Source organism: Euprymna scolopes, chromosome 31 (genome assembly GCF_053919585.1).
Source record: "Euprymna scolopes isolate OS-2025 chromosome 31, ASM5391958v1, whole genome shotgun sequence".
NCBI lineage: Eukaryota > Metazoa > Mollusca > Cephalopoda > Sepiida > Sepiolidae > Euprymna > Euprymna scolopes.
Window position 1 is genome coordinate 42,064,558 of NC_136512.1, and position 13,577 is coordinate 42,078,134.

The following is a 13,577-nucleotide window of genomic DNA, read 5'->3' on the forward strand; positions in this document are numbered from 1 at the left end:
ACTCATTCACGTGTGAAAATCTATACTGATCGATCTACCATCCATAATCACATTTAGAACAGAAAAGAAAAACAAGTCATTGAATTTTTTTATTGTACAAGACTTTATTAACTTTGAATAACATATTTAAATATAAGAATGATGTAGTTTACATTGAATGTATTGTACAGTGTTGCTTTTGAAATATACAAAAATGCACAACAAAAGTATAAAACATGCAAATATATAAGAAATAAGTTGCCACTTTTTTTTTTTTTAAATATCGTTATGAATGAATATTAATTTAACAAAGCCAAACGATATAAGTTTTTTTTTTTTTTTTAAATAGATGTTTATTTACCTTTAAAGATATGAAGCAACCTTTCGGCCCCAATCGGGGCCTTATCAACCGATTCCTTTTTATTAATCATTTTTTTTCCTTCTTGGAGATGTAAATATCTCTCTGGGTATTAATGCATTCAGACGTTAAATGGACAGTTTTTCGAGTTCAACGATAATGTTATAAGGGTGGCACATTTTTTGAAATGAATGAATATTTCTTTGGAGAAAAAAAAAAAAATCAAGAAATCGCTTGATAATTCTTGATTGGGGTGAAAGCCTGCTTCATATCTTTAAACATTTCTTTTGAAGAAAAAAAAACAAACTTATATCATTTGGCTTTCTTAAAAATATTTTAATATATACACACACACACACACACACACACACACACACACACACAGAAAAGAATAGCAAACAACAACAATGGCATGTTATAATATTACTTAATATGTACTTGTAACAACTACCACTGGTTAGGTGGAGGCAGCTTTCTCCTGAGCAAGAACAATGGAATCTCAGTTTTGGAAAATAATTTGTTTTGAAAAGCAATTCTAAAATTGAATTGTTCAAAATCCAAATCATATTTTTACATTAAAAATAATGTTAAAAAAAAGAAATTAATTAATGCACACACTATTTTAGGCATTTAATGCATTAATATACAAAATTATTCAGCATCGTTATGTTTCTATTTTCAAGACTAACTAGGATGTATAAAACCTTATTTTGTAAAAAAAAAAAAAAGAAAAAAAAAAAAATATTCTGTTAAACATTTTATGAATTATGACTATTTTTAGGGTATATTTTGACCATTCTACTACAGATTTTATATATTTAAAAAAGAAAATTGGTATTTAAAAATATAGTTTATTAGAAAAAAACCAAGATTCATTAAAAAACAAAACAAAACACAATTGCAATGCTTCACATAATTTAATATCTAATCAGACGATAGATGATAGAATGCTTCAGTTGCCGTTAGTACAGTTTGGAAATGTTGTTGGGAAACATTTCAGACTTAATATTTTGTTTGTAATCCAAATTCTTTCAGTTCCGTGATGTTCATGAACAGAGGTTTGATTGTATAGCATTTGACCATCACATCCTACTTTTGCCAATCCCGAGTTAGATCACCTGACATGATTTAACCAATCTCGATTACATAGTCAAAGATCAACTACTTGTAACCTGAAACATTTATGTTCAGCCAAATACAATAATATCTCTCCATTAGAAGTTAGAATTAATTGCAGTTGTTTTTCAGATAAACCGGATATTGAATGTTGCCATGGTAATAAATGGGATATGAATGACGCAATCGCATTTCATTTATTAAGAAGATAAAAAAAAAAAACACTTTACTTAAATTAAATTTTTTGAGTTGTTTTTTAACCTCATTACCACATTTCACTAGATCTGGTGTAACCTTCAGGAATGCAAGTGGCCACGGACAACAAATCTGAAATCGAGATGAATTGCTCAACCCGGGGGGTGGGGGGTCAATCCACCAATTTCCAGCCTAGGAAACCTGTATCCATTTTTTGAACCTAAGGACAAGGAATTGCTCAAAGTTTGGAAGGAAAAGCTGGAGTGCAAAGCCTTTCCTATGCATATGGGCAGCTGACAAGCTACCAGCCAAGCATCATCAAAATGGCTGGGATGGGAAAATATCTGAAGACTAAATACAAAGTCTTCAAGGTCTGCTTTGACTAAATGGGAAATGTGGGTCACTGATGTTGAAATTGTGGTCAAACCATATATCATATCCTTATCCAACAAGCTCGTGCATCACTACAGACGTGACTGTCACAGCACTGGCTTGAATAGATGCATAGGAAAATAGAATTTAAAAGTATTTTTTTGAAGAGATGAAATAAAGTACTAAGATAAATATGCATGTAGGAAACTAATTTTGATACTTTTTTTTACAAGAGTCACCACTTATCAAGACTCGAAGGCCACTCGAGGATAAGGATTAATGAGTGTACACTAGTCATCGGAACAACAGTGTAGTAATCATTAGTAGTGAGGATTTGGTATAATTTTATTATTTAAGGGGACGGCTCTACAAGAACTTGTTTACATTGAACTTGAAGACAACTATATTATAGTCAGCTGGAAAGCAGGCCAGTGGAACAGAGTTCCACAGACAGGCAGTTCTAGGAAAGAAGCTTAGTTCATGGAATCCATGTTTAGATTTAGGCACAGATAGAGAGTAGGGGAAATTGTTAATAGTGGTTTGGCAACTTTCATCTTGAATATTATTCTCACGTTTTATCCAATGTAAACTCCAACTTTATTCAGGTGCATCTTGTGGGATCTGCATGAAATTTCAAATAAAACCCTTTAGTTAATCCATGAGTGTAGCCTGCTCTTGCTCCATCAGCATGAAAGAGTAGAAATCTTTACATATGCACGAAGAATTGAACATTCACAAGATTGTCACTTAGAACGGCTAAGTAATAATCGGTTCTATCTTTATCTAAATAATTAACTCTCATCTAAAAAATTTCAAAACATTTTTTATTCATAAAAGTAATCATGAAACACATTTTGTCATTCTTATTTAAAAAAAATTGTGAGACTTATATTTTCTTAGAATTGTGGGTCACTATGTGCATGATACACATTGGCTTTGTGGGTCTTGAATGATGCATTCTTAAAGCTGAGGATCCTGTCGGACATGAAGGTTATGCTTCGATCAATAAGTAGAATATAAGGACAATAGGAACATAAATGTGACACACTCTTTCGATTTAAGGTCATATTGAATGGAAAGATGACATATTCTTTACATTGTAGGTCATGTATACTGCCAGGGTGATAGGAACAAAGCAATACACTCTTCATAACAAGGACCACGTGGAATGTGAGCATAACTCGATCTTAGAAGTTGAGATCACATCAAAAACATTTTGAAAAATATCCGAGGAACAAGTAGAGATATTATGGGGAGAATTGAGTCTATTCAAGCCAGGGTCAAGAATGTTGTGAAAATGAGCTGAAGATTTTATTATTTTTGTGAGACATTCCTCATGTTTTAATTTTTTGTGAGACATTTCTCATGTTTTAATTTTTTGTGAGGCATTTCTCATGTTTATCAATAATTTTATAAAATAGAATAGGAATGAACATGCAAATATTTCAAATAAAAAAAAAAAAGAAGTCCCATTTTTAAATTTATTCTTTTAATGTTTTTAAATTCATTCAGTTCATTCTGAAAATGATTTATATTTACAGCTATTTTTAGTCTTATAAATTTCAAATTGTTTTTAAGTGTATTACTCTTGTATACAGTTTTTTCTAATTATCCAGCACAAAACAAAAAGTTGAAGAAAATTAAAACTTGATGATTAATAAACTTCATAGCATTAAAAAAAATGACTTTTCAAAAAAAAAAAAAAAAAAAAGATTTAAATAACTAATTTTTTGATAAATTGCAGCGTAGTCACAGAAATAATTAGTGCAAATACAAAATTTAAGTAAATTTAACAAAATAAATGTAGATGTAAGGAAAATATATATGGACAATGCAGTTTTTTTAAATAAAAATTTAAATGAAAAGAAAATTTTCTTTCCTTTTTAGTATTATTTATTTACCAAACCATTCTGATCTGTCTTCAGAGGGATCAAAACATTTAGTAAAATTAATTGAGACATTTTTCTTAAAGGTTTGCAAATGATTTCAATATTGACTGTAGAGGAAGAAAAAAAAAAAAAAGGAGTTAAGTTGTCGAAAAATTTTCTTTCTCTCTATTTTCTCTTGAACAAAATACCTGAATTAAACTTCAAAACGTTCAGCTGTTTTGGTAAAAAAAAAAAAAAAAAAAAAAAAAAGCTTTTTTTAAATTTGTTTGATGTTAACAAAACCTGATTATCAAATAAATAATGGTGTCATTTACATTAATCAAACCAACTTCACTTGTCTGATTATTATTCTATCACATTCATCCAAAGTTCTCTATGAAAAAGAAGACAGAATGGGAGGCCACAATGTTTTATCAGGAAACGATTTTGTGGTAAAATAAAAACTTATCTGTCAGGTAGAAATTTTCCAGCATTAATTGTTTCAGTTCCTTTTCTTTTGTGTTCGCCTTCTACTTACACGCATTAATTCATAAAAAATTTTCTTTTTAAGCAACAATGATAATAAATATAATTCTTAAACAAGTTTATATTCCGTCTTTGAGCGATGTTGATACAGTACCTGGTTATGTCAATTTCCATGTCTACTTAGTTTCTAGCACTTTATAGCAAGAAAATATTTCTGGAATCTTGTGGAAAAGAATATGCTATAAATTTGTATTTGTATTAAAGAGTAAGTAACTATTAGAATTTTTTTTGTTTTTTTACAATGGAGTCACAATTTATCAAGGCCCAAAGGCTACTTGAGGATAAAGGTTACTTATGTATTTACAGATTAAGTAATTGAAAAAAAAAATTAAAAAAGGAAATTGTTTTTAAGCAAAAGCTATTTGCTTTGAAAACTGAATACCCTTTAAAATTTAAACAAAAATAAAAATGTGACTTAGCTTAAAGAAATATATTTATGTAATGTTTTCATGTTAATTTCTTTAATTTATAAAACATGTATTGTTGAACATGAATTGAAAAAGTCTTTAGATTTAGGTGATTCCAACTCGAGTATTGAAATTATAAAATCTACTACCTTAAGTTATGTGTACTCTGCCTATTCCTTTTTGTCAACCAATCAAATGTTTCTATTTGTATATGAGCAGAAAATTGCAAAAACACCATAACTTTTTAATATATGACAATTGTTTCTTAAAGATGGAATATATGGGGGGGGGGGCTAATTGTAATAATAATGATAAAAGAATTACCCACACTTATCATTGCTTGCGAATATCAATTTATATTATTTAAAAAACGATGTTCATATAATATTGAATTTATTAATCTAACATCTGTATCAGTACATTTTTTTCATTGATGTAAAGAGAAAAGAAAAACAAAAATGAAATATATTGTGAAAAATTGTGAAAAAATTATAATTAAGTCGCAGAATATTCAATGAAACTTCCTGATATTGTCATCTTGATTAGACATTTTTAGTTATTTGCGTTAAAAATTATTCAACTTTATCTTAAGAAAAATCCTAACTTCATAAATTTGTAATCCTGCATCAAATGGTGTTTAATGTTCTATGAGAAAAAGGAGAGATTTTTTAGTGATTTGCAAAACATTCAAACCAGAAAAAGATTTGTTGAAAGACAAGAAAATGGTTGCCTTTCAACCTTACGAAATTAGAAAATGTTATTGGAGTCAAGTTCAACCTAAACCAAACCAACAAGAAATTTTGTCCAATTTTGACAGAAAAAAATAAAAAATAAAAAACGGATTGTCCAATATATTAATCTTCTTAATATGACATTTTTTCAAGGGATGATTGATTACCTCAACTTTTTTTTTTAATGACATAAATTTCAGAAATAATCAAATACTAAGATTTACTTCTTTTGTTTTAGTTTTCATTTTTCAAAAGTGAAATCGTTAAATCTATCAATGTATCATTTCCCAATGACTGACCCAAGACCAAAAGTGGCAAAATTTTGTTTTCAAACATGTAGCAAAGCTGTCTGGAATATACACCCAAGACAAAATTTAAAAAAATTGTGTGTATGTGTGTGTGTGTGTGTGTGTGTGTGTGTGAGAAAACATGAATTATTTGTTATTTTTTTTTTTTTAATTCAATGATTGTTTTGATCTTAATATATAACAAATAATTCTGTTTTGCAATATTATTTTGTGGACAATTATTTAGCATTTGTGTTCAAATGTTCCTTTCTTTAACAGAACCTTTTAAACAAGTTGCAATCTATTTCTAAATTGCAATGAAAAGGGAAATTGATCAAATTCAAAAGATCACCCCACTCCAACTTAGAGACCTACCTATTTATTTTGGGCTCTGAAAAACTTAAAATTTAATCCAATAAAATGTTAAACAGAAATATAAAAAAAAAAAATTGATACAAGTACATTCAAGTAAATTGTGTTTTGTTTTTAATCCATTGTTACAATGTTGATATCTACAATTTGTGTCTTCAAGATGACATTTTTGTTGAAGTGAAAATATATGAAGTGCTCAGTGAGGAGTTTGTTTTTTGTTCATCACTATTTGATATCAGAAACACAAAGAAATAAGCGTTTATATTAACATGCTTGGCGGAGAGTGATACAAAGCACAGGCATTGTGATAGATCACACATTCAATGAGGCAAGAAACATGGAGTTAAAAATTAAACAATAGAAATTTTTTCAGTACCATATTAAAGACAAAAAACAGTTTCTTTTTGGATTATATACAATAATAAAGCTGACACCAGACACATTCATAGCTTCCGAGCATTCTTCCAATTGCCCTGTAGTTCATATACCACGAGCATACGCATAAACAAGCATCTGTGTTGAGACATACACAAATGCAGTTTTTGAAATCCTTGCAAAATCCCCCGTCGACGTTTAAAGAGTTTGTATGTTGACTGATCAGACATTTCCTTTAATTGATGTTGCGACGACTGTTCAAAAGATTGTCTCGCTTGTTGGCACGAGACTGTGCTGTAACAGCTCGTCGGTTTTCTCTGAAAACAAAAACAAAACATTTTTTTTATTTACAAACAAACAAGTAAAAAAAAATTATAAAAAGAGAAATCATTTATTTGGAAGCATTCAGAAGTTAGAAATATTAAAATTGAATATAGAAGCCATTTTCAATGCAAGTTTTTTTTTAACCTTACATTTTTCAGTATCAACTTCTATCTTCAGCAGAGATAGCCAAAACTTTGTTATATTTTTTTAACATCTGCATTATAGTTACAAAAGCTGATTTTAAAAAATGTAAGATTAATGCAAAAAATTTTTAATCTTGCATTGAAAAAGTCTTATTTTTAATTCTAACTTCATATTTTTTAATTTTTTTTGTGAGGATTGATAATTTGGATTATTCAACCTATTTTCTCATCTTGCTTGAGTGTTTTTTTTATAACATTTCAGTCGATTTAACCTCCATACTAAAATACAAGATAAAATTCACTTGTAAGTGACACTCTTATGGAGGTTGAAGGTTCAATCCTCAATGCAGGCAATATTGTGAATTACTTAGAACTTCTACTTGGTCATCACTAAGAGAATGAGAGCTAATTACACTCCGTGAATTAAATACAATTTCCTGGTTAAGATTCTGTGCAGATTCTACATCAGTCAAAACGTAAAAATACTTAAAATGAAAACTGTAGTCTGACTAATCTAAATAATACACAAAATGTTGGTGATCAGTGGAAGTTGGAAAGCAGAAATCAGGAGCAGAACAAATGGAGCAGCAACAACTGATACATTTTCGCATCTATAAAGCTAAACAATCAATAAGAATGAGAATAGCCAATCTAAAATCAAGATGAATTCCCTCCGAATGTGTGTGTGGGAAAAGAGAGAAAAAGCAACGCAAAACACAAGAACTTTTTTTCTCCTAATCAACTCTAATCAATTTCAAACTTAGAAAGTCAAAATTAGTTGATGACCTCACCCTGGCAGGCAGCACAAAATGGCAATGGACAGTAAAAGTTTCAAGTTGTTCACAAAACGTCTAAGCTCAAACATGAAAGAAGACAACATATAAAAATTATAATTATGAAAAGCTGAAAATTATTAAAAAAAAAAAAAAATGACCATAAAAACGAAACTATTGCATCCAAAGATACAATTGCAACAAACAGTAAAACACTGCAGTACCAGAACAATAAGTTGAAATTAAATTTTCAAATAAAATTTCTTTTTTTAGGTGGATACAAATTTGTATTTGCTTCAATTTAAACACTAATAAAAATCTAATAATATGCTAAGAATTTTATGATGATATCACCTAATCACCAGAGATGTAATTTAAAAAAAAAAATCATTCTAAAAATTTCATCTCTTGTAACTATTATGTTAAATGTGAAATTAAAATACATTGCAATATAGATTAGGATCAAAGTGTAGTACCTGATATTTTTATCACTTTAGATCAATGACCAACAACACATTTTTTACATACTTTCAATGCCTTTGTGGCTAATTTGTTTTAAATGTAACTTTTTATATTTTCTTTAAATAAATATGGCAAAGTGTATTATCTGTTCTGATTTAATCATTTTGTTTTCCAAAGGCCACTTTTAAGAGGTCATTTGTGAATTTTTAAAAGCTGATTGCTATCCCACCGCCTAGTGTCGGGTTTAAAGCATGTTCAAAACATGTCTTGATGTCTAGCCCATTTCAGGCAATCTTTCATGTCTTTTGGGCATCCTTTCTGTAACATTAAAAACATCTGTCTAGCTGAATCCACTGTCAAAAATTTTCCCCACTTTATCTGTGCCTAAATCAAAACATAGATTCGATGAACAAAGCTTCTTCCTTAGAACTGCACACCTGTGGAACTCTGTTCCGTCTGCCTGCTTCCCACCTGATTATAACCTGGATGTTTTCAAGTCCAACGATTCCTGATGAACCGCCCCCTTAAGTAAACACTTCATTAAATCTCCACACTAATGTACTGTACTTATCCCGGAGTGGTTTCTGGTCCTTGATAAGTGGTGACCACCGTGTAAAAAAAACAAAACATCTTTGGGGCACTAACTTTTGTTTTCTATTTTCTGTAGTCATTATACAGCTAATAGTTTTTGGAGAGACCAACAGATGCCTCTGTCAAATGGTGAAGGTCTCTTCATTTTCAAATTAATGATTTTGAGCTGGGATTGAAATAGATTTTCTCACAAATGTCATCAAGGAACACCCATGAATTTTTTCAATTTTTTTTTTTAGAAGGCTTGTTGATTTATACATGATTAAATGAGGCTGCTTAATAAACAGCTTTATATACAAATCTGATAAAGCAGCCACAAAAAAATGGGAATAAACAATCTCTTTGTATTTATTCTTAAATTAACATTTGCATTCAGAGTGCACATATGTTTTCTATCAAATAATAAAAAAAAATCTTGATTTATGGAAGCAAAAAAGAAAACAAATCAAAAACAATTCAAACTTTTCATACCTATTCTTCTGGATGGACGCATTCAATCCTTTCTTGAAATATTGCGGCTCCACATCACCAAATGCTATTGGTTTTAATTTGCCCGTATGGCGTTTCCAAGTAATAGGCTTTGCTAAGCTGGCTTGAAGGTCAAATTTGAATTTCTTCACAGAATTTGGACTTTGGCTCACAGAAGTATTGCCAAAATTGTAGGGGGTAACTGTTTAGGATGAAGAAATAAAAATGAAATGGTTGAACAGAAAGACAAAGATTATTCAGTTTTACAAAAAAAAAAAAAAAAAAAAAAAAAAAAAAAAAAAAGAAATTTCTTAGTTTGCTAATAATTACTAATATTGGCAGAAATCATTTTAAAGGAAAAATTGTCAAAAACAATACATTTCAGTTTACCTACTCATTTATGACCTTATAGCATTTAATGGAAGTTTTAATTTATTTTACCATAAATAGTCATGGAGTAAAATAATCCACGTTCAGCCATTTTGGACAAGAACTAAGTACAGAAGCAGAAGTGAATAGGAGCTAAATATGTGTGTTCTGCATTTTCGTCTTTTACTCACTTCCAATATGATTACGTACTTACTTCTTGTGCAGAATCAAAATGGCTGAACACGGATTATTTTACACAATGACTATTTATGGTAAAATAAATTGACTTAAAACTTGTTTTAAATATTAAGTGTTTTTTTTTTAAACTTGTTTTAAATATTAAGTATTTTTTTCTGACAGTTCACAAATGAATAGGTAAAACAAAATAAATAATTTTTCAACTCTATTTCCTTAAAAATAATTTATATTGATAATAGTAATGATTACCAAAATTTAAATTAAAATAATTTGAAAATAATTAGTCTATATCCATTTCTAGAATAGTTCTAGTGCAGCATCTGGTTATGTCAATTTCCATCTCTAACACTTTATAGCTAGTACGAAAAAATATATTGGAGAAATTTGGTGGAAAAATATGCCGATTAGTATTTGCGTGAGAGAGTAAGTAACTACAATGAATGTATTGTTTTTATTGGCAAAAAAACTTGTTTAAGTAAAAATAATTCTTTGATGTAATGCTGAACGTCTTTTATGCCAATTTTTTGTGTGAATTATCGAAAAATTTAAAAAAAAGAAAGAAAAAGACCACTTATTTAAAAACATAACTTTTTCATGTAATTTAAATTTATAACACATATCCAGTTTTAAATAAATCTTTTAAAATTATGCGAGAATCAAGCTAGAGTATGAACATCATATGTAGTAATGTGTAGTCTGTCTATTCCTTCTTTTTGTCAACCATTATGTTTTCATTAGCTAACACTTAAAACATAATTTTTAATAGTATACAGATTTTATTAATTTGAGTTTTTAAAGCCAGAAAATTGAACCCTTAAATATTTGAGCATATATTGACCAAATCAATTTTTCAATGAATTTCAACTGATTCATACTATTTATGAAACAAAATAAAAATCACTTTTTTTTTTTAATTAGTACAACAGTTATGAATATTAAATATTAACTTTCAACAAAGAATAATTGTATCTAAAAATTTGCTTTCCTATGGGGGGGGGGCTCAATACTGAAAAATCATGCTACAGAAATTTTTTTGTGGTAGATTGAATTTTCATTATAAACACCAAAATAATATTAAAGTGTATTCATCTAATTTGCATATTTTTATGTTAAAAATCATACAAAGTGCAACAAATTGATTAGATATCTTCATAGAATTTATTTTAAGTAAATTAGATTAAATAATTGGTGAAGGCATGATTCCAATACTTTTCCAGATTCTAATACAATTACAAATTTTCTAAATTTTTGATTCCAATACAATTACTGATTCCAGTTCTTTTCAAACCTCTAATTTTTTTCCAGATTACTATAAAAATCCATGTAATATATGCATATATTTTTTGCAAACTCAAAAAACACACTTGTGGATTGGATATATAGATTTTAGTTTTACTTGTAGTTTAAAAATCAATATTTATCTTTTTATCCTCAGCAATGGAAAATTAAGTTTTAAACAAACAAAAAAAAAAACGTTTCTAGCATTTGGGCACAAATTTTTCTACTTGATAACAGTTTTAATACCTCAAAAAGTTCTGAATCCCAACATTTTAAGTATTTTTATTTTCCAAATATGCATATGCCATTTTTTATCTCATTTCAAGTTTTTCCAATATGAATTGAACAGGCCTGCATCACACTTTCATTGTGACATGATATGTACATTTGGAAAATAAAAATACTTTTTCATTCATTTTTAAACTGCTTTTAGTAAACCCTACAAATATGTCGGATAATTTTATCGAACGTTGTATGACAAACTTGATTGAATAATGAAGAGAGCCGAGATGCTGATCAAAAAATCTAACAAGCAAGAACTTTTGTAAAGGGAAATAAGTAGGTTTTAACTAAAGCACAAATACTCACAAGGTTTTTTTGTCAAAGGTGACTTTGCCAATGACATCTTTACAGGCGAATGTTTCAGTTTTTTAGCAGAGTCAGACAAGGATTTTCGGGGTGACTTCTTGACTGATTTTATCATTTTATTTTTTTGATTTTGACTTGGGCTACAGTTAGATTTGGTCACCGAGCTGACGGTTGAATTTGTGGTCGCAAACTGCAAGTTCATTGCTTTGGTAGAGACAATCTTGGGAATGAAGCTGTGATTGTTTTGTTTTTTGACTAAGGACTAAAAAAATAAAAAAAATAAAATGTAATTTGAAACACAAAAAGTACAAAAACAAAAATGATACAAAGATGGTTTTATTATTATTTTTTTTAACCTTAGACTAACATTTTATTGTTTCAACAGGTTACAAAAATTTCCATAAAAAATTGTAATTTTCATTTTTTCTTTTCTGTGTAAATTCCGATAAATCAAGAGATCCTTTCCTGGAGCTAACAGTTGATCTCTGAGGTACACAGACATCCGAGTGTTTCATCATTAAAGTTCTTTACCTTTCAAACGTTGACTTAGTAAAGAAATGGACATTACTTTCTCTCTTCCTAATTGATCAATCAAATATGTTCAAGTATATCTTTCTTGTGGTCTCTTGATTTTAACAGATTCCAAGACAAAAATTCATCTAATCTGATGGAGTATGCAGGCAATTAGTAATGTGTTACGCAAGACAACATCACTCGGAGAAAATGTACCATTTCTCATATAAGCCAGTATACAGCCATATCAAGGAAATCTTATTTGGGCATCACATACTATGTTATTTTGAATATTTAGTCAGGATTTACTTGTAAGAGAAAGTAATCTCATGCCATGTCTTGACAGAGAGATAAATTTACACTCAAGGTCTATAGAATTTATGAATGTAAATTTTAACAATTACTATTTAATCACTAGTTTTCACACAAGTCATCATCGGTGATTACTCACTGGCAATAACAAGTGATGTTTCCTGGAGTCTGAGTCACAACTCTCTAATTTTCTAGCACTCTACCTCCTTCAATAACCATTGTAAATCATTTTGCATTATAGGCATTACTATGGATTTCTCACAAGCAATTATTGTTGGTCTTCTCTGGAATTTGGCAATAAGCCTCCCCAAGGTTCCAGTATTCTTTACACATTTGTTTGTAATGTTTAAGGATTATCGGAAGTGAAAATAGAAAAAGTTCTTTTCAAGTATCTGGGTTTAAATTTGAAAATTTCACAAAATGATTTAAAAAACCACAAAATAGATGCAAATAGGTTTTTTTTTTTAAAAAATCATATTTTTTTTCACCTTGATTGATGCTTTAGATTAGACCATTCAACAATATCAAGTGGACACTTCAAAGGACTTTACGAATCATACAAAAAATAATACTTTTACATATATGAAACAACTCTCACCTTTCGTGAAGAATATTTTATCTGAAAAATTTAAAACCAAGTTTGTAAAAAAAAAAAAAAAGTAAAAAGAAAAAAAACTTCTCATGAAAAATATTTTATTCATGGTTTGTAGTGACATTCAATTTTCAAAATTAAATCTGAATAGATGCTTCAAAAGTACTTTCCATATGGTGTCAAAGTCTCTGACCCATATAACAAAGTAGTAGTATTGCATGTTTCAGAAACAATAAGCTTTAATACCCCAATTTGACAATACACGTTTCTCTCAGCAACATGCGTGCAGTCACTAACATATTATCACAATATACAAAGCTGGTTTTAGTCAGCTAATGTAGTTCCTAACTTCCAGCATGG

At 29.0% G+C, this 13,577-nt stretch overlaps 1 protein-coding gene across 1 annotated transcript in view; it reads right to left on the minus strand.

The window, feature by feature from the left end:
* Window positions 1-6,322: 6,322 nt before the first annotated feature.
* Window positions 6,323-13,577, minus strand: part of LOC145255714 (uncharacterized) — a 52,176-nt gene continuing 44,921 nt past the window's right edge. The window contains exons 6-8 of the mRNA XM_080114307.1: window positions 11,801-12,062; window positions 9,371-9,569; window positions 6,323-6,923 (exon numbers count right to left, since the gene is read on the minus strand). Of these exons, the coding sequence (XP_079970433.1) occupies window positions 6,842-6,923; window positions 9,371-9,569; window positions 11,801-12,062 (543 nt within the window). The 3' untranslated portion in view covers window positions 6,323-6,841. The remainder of the gene's footprint in view (window positions 6,924-9,370; window positions 9,570-11,800; window positions 12,063-13,577) is intronic.